The sequence below is a fragment of the Anopheles marshallii genome, chromosome 2 (assembly GCF_943734725.1).
Source record: "Anopheles marshallii chromosome 2, idAnoMarsDA_429_01, whole genome shotgun sequence".
NCBI lineage: Eukaryota > Metazoa > Arthropoda > Insecta > Diptera > Culicidae > Anopheles > Anopheles marshallii.
This window is the reverse complement of record NC_071326.1, coordinates 67,069,649-67,090,017: the sequence shown is the minus strand read 5'-3', so window position 1 is coordinate 67,090,017 and position 20,369 is coordinate 67,069,649. Positions and strand designations below refer to the sequence as shown.

General features: G+C 43.4%; 1 protein-coding gene across 1 annotated transcript in view; it reads right to left on the bottom strand.

Annotated features, from left to right (window-relative positions):
• LOC128709154 (optomotor-blind protein) overlaps window positions 1–19,486 on the bottom strand; it is a 108,373-nt gene extending 88,887 nt beyond the window's left edge. The window contains exon 1 of the mRNA XM_053804139.1: window positions 18,842–19,486. Within this exon, the coding sequence (XP_053660114.1) occupies window positions 18,842–19,434 (593 nt within the window). The 5' untranslated portion in view covers window positions 19,435–19,486. The remainder of the gene's footprint in view (window positions 1–18,841) is intronic.
• Window positions 19,487–20,369: the final 883 nt, after the last annotated feature.

Genomic DNA, 20,369 nt, shown 5'->3' with positions numbered 1-20,369 from the left:
GTCCTTGAATGGGAGATTTGCATTCAGTTCGCAGAAATCTAACTAATTGCTATGGCTTCCAAATGCTAATAAAAGACGCAAGTAATAAATTAGTCTGAATTGTCACCTGTCAAACGATGAGTGACACATGAATGTAACAAATATAGTCATCCATGCCAGTCGCTGCAGGAAGATATTTTCTTGACCGACCTAATATAATTTTCTTCCCTGCGACAAACCACAAGAATATAGTGTCGCTAAGGGAACGTTGGTCTTATAAGCAACTCTTTACCTTTACCATCGTGTAATTAATCAATTATCTAATGAGCAGTAACAATCCACATCCACCACCATATTCAGTCAAAATGATCATATCTCCCATTTCCTATCAATCAACATGCAGCATGATGGTTATCAGTGTTATTTCCGACCCTTATTTCTCGTACCACTCATTTTTCATCATTTTCTCCGTAATCAGTGCCTGCAGGTGAAAGAAAATCGCATAAAAATGCACCCGTAACGGGTTATTCACTTACACCCAACACCTCGCTTAGACACGCCTGTCAAGCTCGGTCGCATGGAGCACTCATGCGCTAAATGGGCAAGAGGTTGCAGTTATGCTGCTCGAATGCACTCAAAAGAGATCACAAAACCCACAACCAGCAGTGTGAAGATTATCGTCTTCGGGGCGGAAGAATATTTCATTTCAAATAATCAAAGCACAACGGATCAACGCGATCAAATGCAAAATAACACAAAAAAACGCCATCATCTCCTTATCTACAACCAGACCAGCGGAGGTGTTTGATAATTTATTTATGCTGTGAACAACAACCGTCCTCCAAGGTAAGCGTAACCCGCCGGTGTAACCAGCCCGGGACAAAATTATGCCGTTCTGCTGTTTAATAAAGTGTTGATAAATTGTAAAATTACATACACCACCGTTCATGGGGCAGTGCGCAAACATTGTGATTTGGTACCGTGGCCCCACGTTTGCAGCAAGCGTAAGAAACCGTCTGCACAGTAGCGGCAACACATCGCACAAGATCCACCACGGAGTACGGAGGAAGCGAGAGAAGAGAGAAAAAAAAAACCTACAGTCACATAAATAACCGTTCGCCAAAAGGGCCACAACGCGGGTGCGGGAAGCACGCCCGGGATGGGACGGTGCAACGGCGAACGCAACAGAAGAATGGTATGTAATTGGCAAGCGTGTCAACAGTGCCCGGTGACATAAAATGCCAACGCTCTCATTGGCGTTATGATGGTCAACATCATCATCACCATCGCCGCGCAGCGTTATGATAGTCGGATGGACACGGCGGCCCGACCCGGCAACGGTTGGCGCGCTAGCCTTTTTCTGTACCGATGCCCAAAGGTAGCGATTGAATCCAAAATGAACTCGGCTACGACCACGGCGCACCGTCAGATTTGCACCTGATCAACCCAAGCATCTCGGGTTGGAAAAATGGTGTGGGTGAGTGGGAGGTGGGTTGAAAGTAGTGGATGGGGGGGAAGAGGAGCGGTGCCGGTTTTCCCCGGTACCAGGCGGACTTTGGCATTGACTTGAGCGTGTGCGTCTTTGGTATGGTGCGAGAACCCATTTATGGGTGCAAACCCGACCGTCGGCGTATTCATTCGCCATTTAGATTCGCCAGAGGGTGAGCAGAAGGACTGGAGGGAACTGCTTTTTTTGTTTGCTTTCAGCACATTTTATTCATCCAGCATGTGTCTTTACTTCACCTGATGTCTTTTATTCACGGCACCTAATACCATCGTGCCGACCATTCCATCCTTCCAAGATGGATGCTTTGCATCAAAAGAAATTGGAAACCCAACAGTACAACAGTCGTTGCAAATGAACTTGTAACGTGTTTATCTTTTATTTTTTTCTTCACAAATGGAAATGTATGCGCATTAGGGCCATCGATTCATGCCTCCCGTTTTTTTTTTCGTCCATTTGTTTAGTTCTTGTTTCGAACCTCGAACGTTATCTCCATCTCGCTCTCCATTTCACCCTCCTGGGAGCAATAATCATTAATGGTCAAACGGCAGTAGGGGGCAGGGAAAGTCACCACGTCAATATCGATAATTACCGAACTGATAAACGACGATGTACGAAAAAAAAACTGGAGGAAAATAACACATACTCCAGACGTAAAAGGATGAATGGGTGCGGGTTTAATCTTTTAATAGCGTCCACCGGGAAAACGTAAGCTGAGATGAGCTGATCGGTATGTTTGCATCGGTAGAAAATGGGAAAAGGACTCGGTGAAAGGGAATTTCGGGTTTCGGCTGTGGGAAAACTAATTTTCAAATATCTTTCCCTCAAACTGTACTGAAAGCTAGGGAACAAATGTTTTTATGATGATGTTTGTACTTAACAAAATTAGGAAAAAAAATCTTTAAGTACTTCGGTCACTAGTTTTCAAATATTATTTAACTTATTCTTATGCACTTTTTCAAAGAAGTCGATTTTTGCTATCGGTTTAGATATATTCATATTTTAAACAAACTCCCACAAGTCACCCAATCTAATCAACCGATCGATCGTCTCGATCGTGATAAGATATGCAGCGACAGTTTCGCATTCCTTCCAGTTCCACATGTCAGTAATTGCATCACATCACAACGCGTACAAGTGACAAACATGTGCTGCTCTGCCTTTCAAGATCCGACACCGTGCACCGCGGCAAATGCATTGCAGCTCTAATTAAATGTCTCCGTTCGAGAAATATGACCGCACCGTGATCGGAACAGCCACACTGTATCCGCACGATCTCGTACGGGCCACCTCACCTGCTCACAAATCGCCTAAATTAATCATTAATACATCAGCTGATGTTCTCTCTCACTCACTATGTGTGTCGTTTGAGCCCGTCAAACACACACCGAGTCAATAATAAAATATGAAAATGTACGCACGCTCCCAGACCTAACCATCAAAGGAAGCGACACAGTAGGCCGTACGACAACTAGATAGATTTCTATGGGTCGCTCGATTGCAAAACTGCTACTACTACTACTACCAACTTCTAATCCTTTGACTATAAATATAAATTAATTGCCCTCTATGCCCGGTTGGCGCACGGAACGGCTTTTTTGCCATTAAAACCGCTCGCGCATGGGTATGGCGCTTCGCCTGTCGGGTTGGCAGAAGCAATGGGACACAGGGCAGCAGCTCGCGAGATAAATCTCTCGCCCATTAAACGACAGGGAAGCTGACATGGCAGCCGTTTAGGAATCTGATTAAATGCTGCAGTCAAATAAAATACGTGCAAAAGTTATGATTTCCTGCCCTGTCGCGGTCTCAACGATGCGTAATGGTGGGTTGTTTTTTCCTCTATTTTCTTGAGACATTGGAAACGTTCTAGATGTCAAACTATGGTCGATCATTGCATCGACGGCACTCAGTTGGATTGGTTTTCACATGCAAAATCAAGTGGGTTTCAAAAGGAACTAAATAATTGCACCGAATGAATTGAGTAAATTAAATAAGTTATTTAGAATCAACGTAAACTACACAAGATATTACAGGGGTTTCCGAATTCTACTGGAAATGTTGGAGATTTTGTTAAGTAGATTGTTTTGAGTAAGTTCTAGATTTCTTCTCACTATCTGGATTTTGTCGTAAGGAAATTAATTTATTCACAGCTCTTAGAAATGACACACTGAAAGCTTTGCAAATGATCCATAGATCCAAAAACTGCAAAAATTCAAGACCTACCCTTCACACATTCTAGTTCAACTTGAACGTAATCCAGTATTGGCTCCGACTTTTTCGGGAGAACACAATAATCCCGAATATTTTTAAACAACTGAAACGAACCGACAGCAAACTCATTGCAAACTTTACAACACTCAACAAGATCACCTGTTGTGTACCTTTGACAGGGGATGAAACAATGGCAGGACCGCCTTATTGTGTGTGTGTAACATTTGACCCACATTAAACTGAAGATTCTGACTCATCGCTCGCAAGGCTGCAACCCAAATGAGATCGATTCCTGGTCGAAAGGAAGCTGAAAAATCAAACTCGTTAAAAAAAACTACCCCCAACCCAGTAACGGCATCAGGATACCAGGAACTTGTGTTCTTTGGTGTTGAAAAATGCAAAACAAAACAAAAAACAAGCAAATGATGCTGATGGTATTGTTACACCACAGCTTATGTTGAGGTGAGGTGATAACTAGGCGAAAACGTGTACGAGAAAGTCCGAACGATCAGCGCGCAAAAGTGGCCGAGCCACGAAGGGCACAGCAACAGCAATATAATAACAGCGCTGGTGGCGCTGGCATCGGTGGAAGATATATTTTTGAAATATAAACAAAACACCATGAAACGTGTAATTATGATCTCAACAGTCAGGCACCCAATATTAATAACGATAATGGAGGGGTTTTGCTGGTCCGTTCGTTTCTTCGCTTCGTTCGTTCGCTCCCTTCTTTCGTTCGGTTCGCCTTGCAGCAGATCCCAAACCAGCTCCCTCGTAGCAGGACAACGCGGAAAAGGATCGTTCCCAAGGGGGGAGGAACAGAACCAAACAAAAAAAAAAAAACACACGCCGATCGAACCCACTGCTTACCTTCTTGGGTCTACTGGGGTTGTTCGAAAAGTGCCTGTAGGACACAAACCGTTCTCTATCCCATTTTCGCTCTTTCCGTTTCGACTCCGTTCGCTCCGGTGTGCCCGTTGGTTTGGGTGGCTTTCGGTACCGTCTGCTCGGCCCTAAATCATAACAAATTGATGAGCAACGGCAGCAGCAAGATCCCTGCTGCTATACCACCACCGAGCATCTCCACCGAGACGCTTCCAGCCCTGCCCTGCGTGGCTGATTCTAAATCAACAACAATTTCCAAACTGCAAACTGCACCCCCTGTTGAATGATCTTTCCAGCCTGTACGCCTTTTCAATCTCACATCCTCAACAACAGCAACAACAACAAAAAATTATACCCCAACGTACGTACAGGCTTAACATGCCAATTTGGTGGTGCTAATAAGATGGAATGAGATTGTGCCAATAAATTTTGTTTGCTCTGCTCATGCGTTTTCGTTTGTTTTTCGCCCCACCGTATTTTGGGGGATCGGTTGCGTGTTGCGTGTGCATCCGTGCGGCAGATGCAGTTCAGTTTCGGAAAGCTAACAATATATGGTATTGTGCAAATTGCCAATCGACAGGCTGGCATTTAAATTCTTCGCTTGTTCGGGTTCTTCGCGGTGAGGTGATTAGGGACAACTCAATCAGTGTGACAATATTAAAGATGTGCTGTTCACTATTTACTTTAGACACACGTTTGGGATGACTTTTATTGTAAAACAATGGGGTTGTGAACTTTAATGTGATTGAGATCAACTACAAACACCATGGCAGAGTGTATATATTTTCCCACGGGAAATCGTTCGGCTAAGAGTTTACATTGATCAATAATCCGTCAGACGAAGCTGTTTGACCCCATATCAAACTAATCTAAATTAACACATTCTCGTAATGTTTGGAGCCTTTTATGTGTTTTGGAGGTAGAGTATGCATCGATGAATGTCAGTCGCTCGGATCTGGAGAAGGTTTTTAATTACACGTAACACAACATAACTGGCGCATATTCACCTTCAGTGCGAATCGAACACGATGGCTCCAGCTGTAGTGGAGCGGTGTGGAACAGCACAATACGAAACCCACCGCTCGACCATGTTCCGACACTTGCCGAACAAGGGACAGGGCGGCGAACAACAATGTAACCGTATCATCTGACGCCTCACCTACAGGAGGGCGAGTGGAAACGGTTACAATTATCGCATACTTACACATCGGTTCGCCCGCGTGACCTCGGTACCAGTAACGCCAGAGGGCTAATGAGCAGCTAAAGGCCTCACACACAGCGTTTTTGGAACCCTTTTCACGTGGCACACAGCAAAAACTTAAGCTTCTGCTAATATGCATACCGAACTACACACGCGCATAACACTATGAAGACATGGTACAGTGGAAAGAACTAAGACGCACCAAGCCACACCGGGTATGGTCGGGTTTATTATTATTATTTTTGGTGTGTGTGCTTTTTTTTTGCATTAATTCGCAAAGGAAGCTAATATGAAAGATGATATCCTTATTATTGGGACACGTTTGCCGACACCGTGCACAATTTGGGCGATGCAAAGCCAGGGACTCACTCACTCTATGCCCCACCAACCCGTTCCAAACGCGCCGGATGAAGTGTGTGTGTGTTTTTGTCGGTTTATTGCATTGTCTTTCCCGACCTGTCGACCTGCAGTTCTGGCCACTGGAAAAACGGGCCTTCTAGCAAGGGCCGTGTACAGATCAGGAGGGAGGTAGGACACAGACTGCTCCAAAGCCGCAAGCAATAGAAGTTGTCAATCTTAGTTTTTTTTTCCTCGAGACATCGGATGTCCTTAGATGTATTCCGGCCTTTGCCGCGCTCGGAGATCTCCGGAGTCATACTCCATTTTTCTTCGTTATGCGTGCGTGCGGCAAAACTTTGGGATAATCACAATAAAAATATGTGCATGTAATATTTGCATCCCGAACCAGACCCTAAAGCCAGACCCCTTCTCATGGCCAAAGCAGGTGAGCCCAATGCCTGGTGTAATCGGTTGCTGCTATACCAACAGCTTAGCAGTAGATTTTTTGTTCCTTCTTTGCCAACCGCAAAATATGGAAAAAAGGAGAATTTTGTGCGTTTTTTTTTTACTCTACCGATTTCCTTCCTGACAGCTGTTCTGATTTTTATGCTGATTATTGTCGGTATTACTGTCTGAACGCACTCGAGGAAACTAACAACATGAAGCACATGGAGGAACCATTCGATTGCGAGCAAGACGATACCGATTCGTTTCGACCGGTTTTACTAAAGATTTCATTGTAGTTTATGCACATTAACATAACCCATCAACACAGCCATAACTGAGGTTCACAAAAAAAAACAAAAACAACCACGAACAGAGTACAACAGTTTGGCAATGGAAAAAAAACAGTCAAAAACCACCCACCCACAGAACGGATCAAAGGTATTCCGGTCGTGCACACCACACACACACACCATTTGCGTAGTAAAATGCGTACGCCTACCGTCTTTGGTAGTCACGCGGTCCCTTATACGGTTCGGTTCTAGCTTCCTGTTGGCTCCGAATTTCGAGACACGCAACGCTTATTCGTCCCTTCTTGCAGTTTGTCTTTCAACGATCCATTTCGAACCTTTGGGATGAGGTTAAGTGAAATGAAATCGAAAGTAAAATGATAAACTGTTTCAGAGCGACTGTTACACGTGTCCGTAGAACACTATGCTTGTTCAAATTGAATTAACTAACATGAAGAACTGGTCTTACTTTATGAGCGAAAGAACTATCTGAATCGCTCCGCTCACCTAAATGATCGAACCCAGAGCGCTCCTTGCATAGGCAACTAAGCACTGAGCGATGGGCGAAGTGCTTTAGTATCGAATTGTACTTCGCAAAGTTTTAAAGGTACCTCAGAGCCCAATTAAACATGAGGACATGAACGCGTGCCGATTCTATATTCAACTGCTTACCGGTCTTGGACTTTTCCAGGAGTCATCTAAATCGCGCAAAATTATGCGATATTATCCATAAATCCACCCCTTAGTGTATGGATCTCAATTTAGGCTTAATGTGGGTCAAAAACCAGCATGTTGGTGGCTGGTGTTATTCTGATGACATGACCAGCCCACGGGCGCATTGCGAGTCATACTCGTTGTATGATAGTGAGTTCATCACTCTATTCGCAGAGTTCTTCACTAGAGCGGCTCTTAATTGTTCTTTCCACACAAATGGAGGTCGAAACCCCTTCTGAGCATTTTCCACTTAGTGGTTGTTCTAGGACTTGGAGGTTGGATTGAGCTTTAATTTTTTGTTTGCTTAGAGTTTCTGATCGTCTTTGAACATATGTCCTAGAAGCGTTGACATAAGAGTTAAATGAGTTAAAAAATAGTTCGACTTTTAGCATTCTTTCTAAGTCGAACACATAAGTGGAGTCGAACCAACACCACATCTATACCACCTTGCCTCACCGGCTCGAGGAGGAACGAGAACTGACTTAGACTCGGCTTAAAATTATCTAAGCATCAATCAAGCTGCTCACTACCTGCGGCACTGTTCGTTATCGGTCGTGAATCTTTCGCTGCACAAGCAACCGAAACACCCTGTCACTGTCACGGTCCAGTTCCGTTGTCACTGCGGTGTCGGTACCGATCGGAATTGCAAATTTACAAGCTTGCGCCCGAGATGACAGCTTTTCAAAACGCATCATGTTGTGCATGTGCACAAATTATACAAAAAAATACGGACACACACACCTCACCGTGACTGACGTTGGACGTGCCCATTCTGCATTGTCTAGCGTGCATGCGATCTAATTGCAACGCCGTTTCGCTGCACACATTTGCAAGGGCATCGTTCGGTTGTTGTTTTTCCTCTCTCTCTCTCTCTCACTCTGTTTGTTTGACGAAAACATCCATTTCTAAATCTACCTTCCCAATCTAACACCAGAAAACAAGTAAGAACTGAAGGGAGCAAAAAAATCTGCACACACACACACACACATTTGGACACATTTTTCTTCCACGCAAAACACACTTTCCTACGGGTTCTGCACCGTTCTGTTCCCCGGGTGACATCCGATACGCAAATGCTGGTGCCGACTTACAGGCGAGCCGTGGTACTCGTGATGGTGCAGGTTGTACCGGGACACGATGTGTTAACCGCACATTTCTGTTTCGCTTTTCTTTAGTTTTTCCTCTTTTTTTTCTTTTGGCTGCCATGCTACCCCTTTTTCCCGCTCGTATGCAACAAGCGTACGGCAGGGTGGTTTGGTGTCCGCGGTCACACGCGGCCAACGTCACACACAACCGTTGCGGACCGATTTGCATGCGATTTGCAATTAGCGCCCGAAAATCGTCACTCAATGCCTAAGCATGGCATGTTTGCCGGTGGCCTTCTGGTGTCGGTGCCGTGACACTGGACGCGTTTTATCACATTTGACACACAGTGCCATCTGGCCAGTGTTCGACAAACGTTGTCCCCGAAACAAAAGTTGCTTGTGGATTTAATTTTATGTTAATCCTTTAGTTGTTTTAATTTAAAGGGTACTATTATCAATTCTTTTCATAATTAAATTGGGTCAAGGATCTTGTTTTACTACGCAAAATCGTTCATAACTTTCAGAGTATCAGCATCAGTTGTTCGCTCGTTAACAGTCGACCACACTTGTTCCGGTTGCATGTGTGCAGTTTCGTGACATTTTGCAGTTTGGGAAAAAAATGCATTTCATTCACATTCCACCAATCACCCCTGTTGTGTCGGTTTGTCGCGGTGCTACAATAAAACAAAAAAAAAAAACAACGGGAACATTAGGGGTTGCAACGGCACCAACATGTTACCCCGCGATATGTTCAACTTCCATATCTAAAGCATCAGCGCGCGCGAAGAGTGCAATTGAGCCGCGAAACGTCACAATTTCAACCACACACACACACACACACAAACACAAGCGGTAACAACAAAAACACACATGTGGTACATGCATACCTTGCCCTTGCACTCATACAAACGACACATAACGTGTAGCGTTGTACTTGACTCAGCAAAAAAAAAGCATGGCATGCTACACAGCCACAAGAAGAAGGAAGCAAACAAAATCACCCCGAAAAAAAAAGAACCAGCCTTCCACTGGTTCGGTGCATACTGGTGCACTTACACACCAAACCCCCACCCGGGTGGGAGTGTGCAGCGGGTTGGGGAAAAGTGTCCATGCGAATTTCCACGTGCAGGCAGCATAAAATCGCGCCCCTGGGTGTGTGGGTGAGCGGAACTAAGGGAAGATATCGCATCATCGCTTTCCTTCCTTTCGGGCGCCTTTTGCGTGCCTTCGAAGCCCGCAGTGCAACGTGCGACCTGGTACGGCCCGCAATGGAAACGGGTGGACAGGAGAGCGGGTGTGAGTGCTACTCATTATGCGAGGGTGTTAAAAACTGTTTTATGGACAAGAAATTTTAACACCTCACCACCCTTGCACGCTCCCTTACAAGAGGGAATGGACTGGTCGGAGAGTAAGTGAAAGAGATTAAGAGAGAGAGAGTGAGAGATAAGGTGGAAAAGGGGGTAAGAAAATGTAATTCTAAATGCCGTGGAAGAATGCGTTTCCCAACGTGTAGTGTATGGCTCATCCACACAAGCCAGTCAGTCCAGGTTATTTGTGTCGGTCGGAAAATACATTCCAGTGTAAATAAGTGTATCAAAACATTTGCAAAAAGTAAAGTATTTTTCTTACGCTTACGCGCTTCTGTTATTTTGCTGATGTTTCAAAGTTTGTTAAATAACACTACTATAAGTGTTTGTGATACAGAGCACGACGTTGAAAGAAGCACTAATTCCATCCTACTACAACTTCGCAAGCAATCAAATATAGTGTAGTGCTTTGAAGGAAAAAAAGGATCAACACCTTCTGCGCGATGGGAAGATTTCATCTCCAGGTGGTAGTAATTCCGCCAGCCTGGCAAGTGTTCGGCACACACACCCGGATAGGAAGTATTAGCACTTGGGGAGCATAAATGGACGAATACTCTCCCTGCCCCTCTGTACCTCATCCGGATGCCCAACTCGGAAGGTGACAGCTGTGAAAAAGTGCAGAATGATGGGCACACCTTCCCTCTTCTCGCTTGCCGTGCAGCTAGTTCGGTCTACTACTACACCTACTCCAGCAGCGATGCACCCCGAAGGTACGTGTCTGATCGTGGGTTTCCTCGGCTCTAGGGCACGTCACAAACATTGTGCATCTTCCTGCGGCTCTCCGCATGTCCTACTGAAAAGAGGCTGTGAATAACGGCCGTAGGACGCTCTCACACCTGCCCAGCGAGTGGAGCACATGGCAACCTCGTACTCGGTATGTGTGAAAAATGTACGGAAAATGGTTTTCATGAAAAGCCCTCAACGAATGAGTCCTTTGTACGGGCTTTTCAATATTCGTCTGTGTTCCTCTTTCTGGCTTTGTTACGATGCGCCTTCCTTCTCTGTCATATGCAGGCGTATTGTACAGTACCTTAAGGCGGCACCGTGTTAGGGAATGCGGGACCAGAGCCGGACAAATTGAATGAAACTGCACTACAGGGTGTTAAAACTCAAACATAACTTTTTAGCATGTATTCTCTCTCTCTCTCTCTCTCTCTCTCTCTCTCTCTCATTCTAATTTCATGTAACCTTGCAGCATACTTCCACGCCAGAGAGCAGATGTGGGAAAGCTTCCGGATGTAGCAGAACAGCACCGCACAACTTTCCGTTCCGATTGCCGACCAGCCTGGCGCTTGGCCGGGAAAATACCGGCGGTTGCCGTATTGTGCATCGCTAATTCGCTGTTGAGCAGCCAACACTTTTGTATGCACACAAAAGCACACCGCACAGTGCAAACCCGTTTCGAAGGCCACCGCTGGCAGAAACCGTTCCAATTCAGCCTGAATCAATAACACTTTCGCTCCGGGTTCGCACTTTTGCTCCATTACCCAACCTCAAGCACCTGGGTGGGCTGTATGTGTGAGTGTGTGTGAATTGCAGTTGTAGGTGGTGAGGTGTTTTAAGAGGAATGCTACCCCCCGCAACGCTCACGCCTTCCTAAACACTCCCAAACCACCGGCACTAGCTCAATTGATCGATAGGATCAACAAATTATTTTATGAATTCATAATCAATTTTCAAACCCACTTGCACAGTGCAAACTTACGCGTGTGTGTACCTCGTACCTCGCACAGGCACGGTGGAGTTTCCTTGCCCGGCTATCCTTCACATACCACACCGCTGGCAGGACATTTCAGCAAATGAGGCTGAAGCTGATTTTCCAACCCGATTATCGCACGTAACGCGAATATTGACTTCACCACCGACAGAATTGTAGCATGAAGGGAAGAAAACTCCTGTAACTCCTGTAGAATGATACGGAAAACTTAGGCTTTCCTATTCATTTTCTCTTTCTCTCTTACACACGAACAACTCGTTTGACACTTAGAAATGCAGCGAACGGTGCAATACCATTCGGTACAAGACACGCCAATGTACACCTACCGTGCATATCCCAGGAGGCTTTGGCAACGTCGCTGACTGGGGAGGGAAAAATGCTCTAAAGATGAAAAGATAAAAGTGCTATCGAAGTGGAAAATTGAATGTGCGCGAATAATCGCGAGTAAATACTTAAGCTCGTCGGACGGTTTTACACCTTCCGCGCGTTTGCAGTTCGTTTCGCAGCAGTAAGCAAAAATTTTGGCACAGCAGCTTTCATGCAGCTCTAGCCCATCCAGCCAAACTAGCTGCCGCTGGTGAAGTGGGCAAATTGAGCGAAGCTCAGCGTCGGCATCGGAAGCGTCGGAGCAATGATGGGTTATAATGAGATTAGGATGCTTGTTACATCCAGTGTGGAATTATCACTTGTAATGCCTTTCTTTGTTTGTGTCAATTTCTTTTTTGAATTGCACTTTTCTTTTATGTTTTTTTCATGTGCTTTTTTGTATTTTTTAAGCCGTTCTACGCTTCTTTGCATTTTTTTGTAGTTGTTAATTAGTTCTCTTTATTAATTTCTTTTCTTCTTTGATATTTATTGTTTAACAGTTTCTATTTAGAAGTTTTCTTCTATATTGTTCTTCTTTCTATGTATGTAGCAACTCATTATTTTTTGCTCCATTGCTTCTGTTTTGTAATTCTTCATGCTTGTTCATGTTGTGATTTTAAATCAATATGTTTATCTTTTTCTATAAAACTCACATTCCACAAGATGCTACTGCTGGATTATGCCTACTTGTTTGGTTTTAACCTTTTGCCGCACCCTCGTGCACCCCACACACAGTGCTACTTTGACGTCTAATTAGACACTTGCCACAGCGTGTTCGCTTGTTGCATCTCGTGTTTGTCGATTTGTTTGACGCGAAGTGATGAAATAAAATATAAAAAAATACCACAAACCGCTTTAGTACGGGTGTAAGGACGTCACGAGGTGCCAAAATAAGGAGGCACCTCGAAATAGGCCCCACGTGTGAAAGTGATGGGGCCCGAAAATGGGTGCTGCAGGTGAATTATTTCCCAAACACACGCCACCCATAGCCGAGCTGGCGGGTAAACGGGTGCTAACGCTACATAAATTGCCGGTAATTAGGTTTGGATGGTTGTTTGGTCGTACTAGTTCGCTTTGCTAATTGGGATAAAAGCGCGTTCAGCGAGTGTTGCAAATGCAAACAAAACGGACGAACACAAACGGCCCCAAAACCGACAATTCTACACCGAATTGAGACACTTGAAAGCGCCTGGACTAAATGCTTTTGTTTCGATTGTTTTGGAGCGGTGTTTTCAAGCGTTTATGCGCTCAACTCATAATGCTCATTTTGCTCCCTTTGTAGCTTTCCTAAGCCAGCAGTGAAAGATTGGTGAGATAAGTCCGTTTTTTAATTCCGTTTGCTTCATAAAAAATGTCACCAGGCAATAAAGCATAATCTAAATTAGCTTCAAATCAAGTGCATAACATAAGCCATAATAAAAAAAAACTGAACACAAACAGACATAAAAAAAGATAAAAATAACAGGTCGTGGAAAACTGCACATTTTGGACTGTTTACGGGCTGCTTTCTAATGAGCCTGAGCCTCGTTTCGTTACGATACGGTATGATTGGCTGTTGTGTATTTTTCTGTTTTATTTCGTTGCCACAATCTGTCATCATCATTAGGAGTTTTTTTTTTTAATGGGGACAACGTGCCGCCCAAGATGATCTGCTGGTACAGTTTAGCGAATTAGAAATGGTGAGAGATAAAATTATCATCCAAACACCAGCGTCAGTGGTATTTTTCACAATCACTCTAACAATGTTCTTTAAAAGTGGGATGGATTTTAAACGAATATCAAAGTATATTATGGTTTTTGAGGATTATCAACTTCCTCAAAAATACAAACTCGCTTAGTTTGCGAATTTTGGATCGAACGGCCAGAGCCAAACAGAAAATTAATAGCGAATGCCATAGGACTTCCTCGTCAGGGTTGTGAGGCGATTCTAAAGTATTTCTTGACACATTTGATCACAAAAGTGATCTTTTCCTAACATAGAAACCTCTTATAATATAATACTAGACTCTTCGAAGCATGCCCCATCAAACTGGTGACAGGGAACCTTAACTAATTCTTGATAATTTTCCCAATTCCCGGTCCAAAATGTCACAGTAGTTCCTTTTCATCCCTACCGATTGGTCATTGTTGGGGCAACAAGCCCCCAATATACATTTTAGTTGATATAATATCGTAAACAATGCTGCATACGAATGTTCAAAATTGCATACTCAAGCTAGATAACAAGATAACAAGAAGATAACGAAGGTTTATCAAGTTTAATATGCTTGCAGTAAAATGGTAACTCAACTTCACCTTTATTGTTTGCATAATTCATGCACACCAATCCACATTGATCGAATACAATGAATGAATTAAGAGGCATTTCATGCCTATCGCTATACAAAAGAGATTTATATTAAGCTTTGCTTATCAGCAGCATTGGATTTTTTTTTGGTGCATCATCGCTTCCAAAACCCCTGAAGTTAATAATCTCTCGAATAAAACAGAAACACAGCAATAGGCGAGCGGTGTCCGAGTCGACACAACACATTTATCGTTTGACGATCGGCGTAGCGGGCGGTGGCACAAAAGATAATCCATACTATCATCAACACCCGCGGTATCGATTGAAAATGTGCGTCCCGCGCACATTAAGGGGGATGGAAAACACCAATTTTCAGTATGACGACGAAAAAATACGATCCCCTCCCCCCCCCAGCAGCAAAGCGAAATGAAATTAATCACGAAAACCCAACACCTTTCCCAAGCAAAAAAAAAAAACGGTACAAACGCAAGGTTTATTGAAGGCAACAGCACAAAAAATGATAATATTAAACATAAAAATTTAACCACGCGCAGCGAAAGTGTTCAAAGCGAATTTTTATTTATCGCTTTCCCATTGGGCCCATCCATCCGGTTGTATCACACTTGAGAAGAGCTTTTTAAACGCGTTTCGGCAAAAGCAAAATAAAATACATAGTCGATATTTTCATCGCCAACCCACCCCACCGACACACACACACACACTCAACGCGAAATTAACGTCAGATGCACTCCAGGAGCGGAACGCTTTTGGAACGGTTTTGTGTACATAAACTCCACTTTTGCAGCTTCCAGTGTGCTCGCGTACAACAACACTTTTGGGTGTGATTCATCAATGCAGGCGTTTTACATTCGTTTTGTGCCATTTTGTTTATTTTTTCTTGTTGCAAGTGCGAGTCCATAATATGTGTGTGCGTGTGCTTGTGTTGAAATTATTTAATTTTACCAACAAAAACATGCACTTTCATTTTGCGCACATCCCCATAACATCCCCATAGCAGCAAGCAGCTTAAAAATGGGTGTTGAAATAAATGAAAAATGCACCAATACACTCGACGGGGATCGATTTGTTTTTTTACAGCTTAACAAAAACCCATAGGGAACACACAACAAAAGCTTCACCATTCAAAAACACACAAAAGAAAAAAATAACCAAACACGGTTCAAAATGTGGCAAAAACGGGAAATTTAACACACGAACCAAATTGAGCAAAAGGAATACGGCCAGGACAGTGGGCGTGAAATGCAATCCTAGCAGGCGCACACCACATCAGTTCACTAGGTTGCACAATCACTCAATTGCATACGCGTTTGCACTGATAGATTTTAGTTTTGCGTTCACACATGAGTTCGGCTGAACAATGATGGGTCATGATTTAATATTTTATCACTTTTAACACCGTACACGTACATTGGCGTCACATACAAACATAAAGATATACCGATGAAACAAACTATTCTTGCTGTAGGTGTTTTAATTACTTATTCTTAAAAGTAAAATATTTATCAATTTAAACAACAACGCTCGGTTAGTATTTGATGGTGCTATCATTTCATTTACGGATAACAAATTGATCCGATCAAAATTACATTTCATCACACGGTGCTTCCATTGATGGGACAAATTCTTTAGAACTTTAACAATTGACAATTCGTAGGCGAAATTCAAACACTTCCGAACACACTCACGAAAGGCGACAGATGCGTGTTCAATCGAAAAAAGCAATTACAACAGTTTGACTACCACAGGATGCACAAAGGTTAATGCCGGGTTTTACTCGAATTAAATAACAAATGGAAACATAAATTCTATTGCTTCCCAGCAAAGGCATCGATTAAATCAATTGCTGTGAAAACGACATCCAACATTAATTGTTTCTGTTGGCACATATATGTGGATATTTTTTTCCGAGTTCAAGTGGTAAAGATTATTCTGTTAAAAGAGTTGTACAGTCATTGAGAATTTTAATTGTTCGTAAAGCAAATGCAGTGCCGATGCCAGCTAACAATCCTTAAACGCTTTCACTATTGCCCCCCTTAAGCTTTAAACTCTGTAACAAGTGTGCTACATTTGTTAAACTCTTCGTATAACAGCTTAATTTTAAAGCACAAAACAATCAGTAGGAAAACTCCAACAGTGTAATTCGGATTGTTTGTAGAAGTGTAAATTGATTAAACCGATGCATTATTCTCATTCAAGTTTAATCGCAACATTGCAAACAAGCAGTCATCATCGAAATCACCTTCAATCGTTCAACACCTGCTAAACAGTAAACATGATAAGCAGGGACGCCTCGTAACGACAAACAACGCAAACGAAGTAAAAATAAAAATCGTCCACTCAAGTGCACAATGCCGGCACTGCATTTATACCTTTTCTTTAGCACTTCGCTACACAAAATTGATAGCCCTTTACCTTTCACCTCGCCCGGGACACGATTTCCAACTGAAGGCGATGCCAACCTGCGGCTTAGAGTGATGATTTTGTTGTCTATTCTGTTGGCACTTGGCAAGTTTGTTGGTACCTTGCGATTTTACGCTGTGCCCACAGTTTTTGCTGTTGCAGCCGGTAAACACGATGGTGATTAGTGGCAAACAATCAACCAACTCTCGGCTCTGTTGAAATTGTATGGTGATGAGCCGAGTGGTGAACTCGTTCCGTTGGCTCCAAAGACCCGCCGACAGTCATGGAGGAAAATTCGCAAAACAAAACTTGTAAAAAACCAATTGAAACAGGTTAACAGGCTACTTTTTTTGGCCTTATAAAGAATACCAGAATACCTAGCAATGATTGTTACTATCACTTTATATCCGTCGCAACACCCTTTAATTACTTTCCAAAGGTTGTGGTACGGTCATGCCGTTGCCTAACCGTTTGCGGTACTACTCAAGGTGTGCAAACATAATTATCGAATTAGTAGCACTTTAACGTTATTGTCTTATCACAAGATAGAATGAGAATGATAGAACGTACCATTATGTACGCCGAACCTTTGTGTGGGACGATACCGATGGGCATAACATGGCACACTACAGAACCAGTACAAGATCTCATCTGGAACAATTTTCTAAACGCAGGGCTGATAATCTAGTCACTGGAAATTAAAGTCATAGATATGAAAGGCCTAGATCTCTTGAGGTTGTGTAATGGCACTGAAGAATCAGAATCATGAACATCAAAGTAGGCAGAGGAAGCACCAGTGTCGTCTAGCGAGTTGTGACACAGCTGAGATGCTGAGGATTATGAGATGATCCATGCACTACTCTGATCTTCGTGATGATCGTTCTCTATCTCGAGTTGTTAACAATACCACCATTATTCCTCATCAACTGTCACCGACAAGGCACGCATTTGAAACTAAATGTTAGTTGAAACTGATGGGTCACTTGTTGGCCCCCCCAATCATTTATACTGAAGGTAACTACTGCAAATACTTCTGCTGGAGGTTTCGTAAAACTATTGTTTCTGATCCTCCCAAACAACGATGCTGCTGCAGTCATTAAATTTTAGAAAATATCATAAAAACACCTCATGAAAATTTATGACTTTGGACACTTTTTGCATAATTTTATTTGATCAGTTTTAAGAAAGCTGATCTACCACAGATATGAAACTGATGAACGAAATAGAAATACTTTTTGCATAATTTTATTTGATCAGTTTTAAGAAAGCTGATCTACCACAGATATGAAACTGATGTACGAAATAGTGTTCTAAACTAATATAGTACAAAAAGACGGAATGTCCATGGTACAGATGTGTAGGTTCAATATTTTTGGAATAATTCCATTAAGCAAAGTAATTTTTACATGCATTACATTCACAACTTAATATTTGAACTTGGACTTTATCCACAAACTTAATATTAGAAAAGGTTTTAGTTGTTAACGTTAAGTTATAATATTTGTCTCAGCGAATATTACTAGACGAATACATAGAATGAATAAATAGTTATTGTATGCAACATAACTAAAAAAAAATTGTATGATAAAAATTCATGAAAAAGCAACGAATTTTTTACAACTATTTAAATACAATTTAATTGGTGTAAAAATAGTACGAATTTTTGACGAAAACAACATCTGACAATATGATCAATCACTATGATAACGTAGAAGCCTTTTACTACAAACCATTACAATAATTAGCAGTTGTATAATAATTTTACAAACTTCACAAATTCATGATAGAATCGAAGGCACAATACATTCAATCCGTCCGAAGCGACGAACCTTTTCCACGCATGTGTGTCAATCGTGCCCGCGTGTTCCAAAATGCCGTCGGTAAATTGCTCTCGGCACCATCATGGGGAACTTTTCGATTTGAAGCCCAAATTAAATTTCCTCATTAATCAGTTTGATTTTCCATTGATTTCCTCATACCCTTCCCATCTTCAAGCCCCATACCCTTCCCCCTTCGCACGTGTTAACCTACCTGCCACTCTTGGTGATGACCATCTCAGTGCCGAGCTTGTGGAACTTCTCCCACAGCTCCTTCCCTTCCAGTGTCACCTTCGGATCATCCACCACACCGTCGTCCTCTGGTTGCATCGCGCGTAGCGGCCTCATCGCCGGATGATGCTGATGGGCGGCCACCGCCGCCAGCACCACATCCTCCGCCGTGGTGTAGGCCGTCCCGAGCGGATGGTGGGCGTGCGGATGGTGTGGCGGCAGCTTCGGCAGCAACGCGCCCGGATAGAGATGGGAGGGCGGTGGCCCACCGGCACCGGGCCCACCGGACAGGGCGGCGAGGGCGGCCGCCGGGAAGTAGGAGGGTGGCCCGCCGGCACCGGGTGGCACCGTGCCGGCTGCCGTGGCCGCCATGTTGATGGCGGCCGCGGCTGCGGCAGCCGCCGCCGGCGAGTTCTGCTGCTGGGTTTGCGCTGACGGCGGCGAACCCGCGGTCAACAGCGACGAGACGCTGAAGTCAGTCGGTCGCGGTAGCTGCAGGAATGGATGATAGGCCATTCCCTTCGCCGGCCTACTGAAGTCGTCAGATTGGAGCAGTTCTTGGCCGTCGTATCTCATTACAACATCACCAGGATTGGGATCGGGCGGTTCACAGGGTACGCCAGCCGTCTCCCGCGTATTGGTCGGTCGGCTCGGTAGTGTACGGATTGTCGGCGCTTGTAGCTTCAACCGGGCGATCTGGTTTACAACCGGGAGACCTTCTGACTGGGTCGTGGTTCTTATACTTTTTACCCAACTTTTCCACAACCGTTTTTCCAACGGCACCGGCAATGGTCAAAACTATTTCTTCACCTTCGAAATCACACTCCACACACGGTCGGCTGCTATAATCACCAGAATCACTGCACGTAATTCGTATCAATTCACGTTTTGTGCACGGGAAACACCGCAACGAAACAATCACGTTGTTTCAAAAAATCTTTCGATCCATTTTCCAACTTTGCTTCGCTATTTTCTATCACACCGGGGCTCAGCGACGCTTGTCGGCTAAGCTACATTATGCACACGGAAATGCGTACTACTTCGTTCACTCTGTGCATTTTCACGTTCCACCCAAACACTGCTGATCACTGTTATTTTCTCGTTCGAATTGTGTTTTGCCGAAATATTTAATTTGTTGAATCGTTGCCGGGCTTTAAGCTACTGATACACCCGTCAGTTTGGAGAGACAAAAAACACTGTTTCGGATCATTGTTGGAAGAGAGGACATAAATTGGTTAGAATTTTTATAGTGCAAAATTTAAAGCAACTTTCATCGTCATTTAGCTATTTGTACTGCTATTTCACTAAGCGTTTTGAGTAGTTAGTTATTAAGAATATGTAAAACTGAGCTTCGTCAACAAATCAAGCAACTCAAGCTTGATCGATTTTAGATTTTGTTTGTCAAAGTTACAATATTATTGTATTAGTGGATTATCGGGAAAAAATAATTGTTTTAAGAATTCTTCAACCGTTGCGATGGTATTTAAGGTGCAGGTTCACACATGCACTAG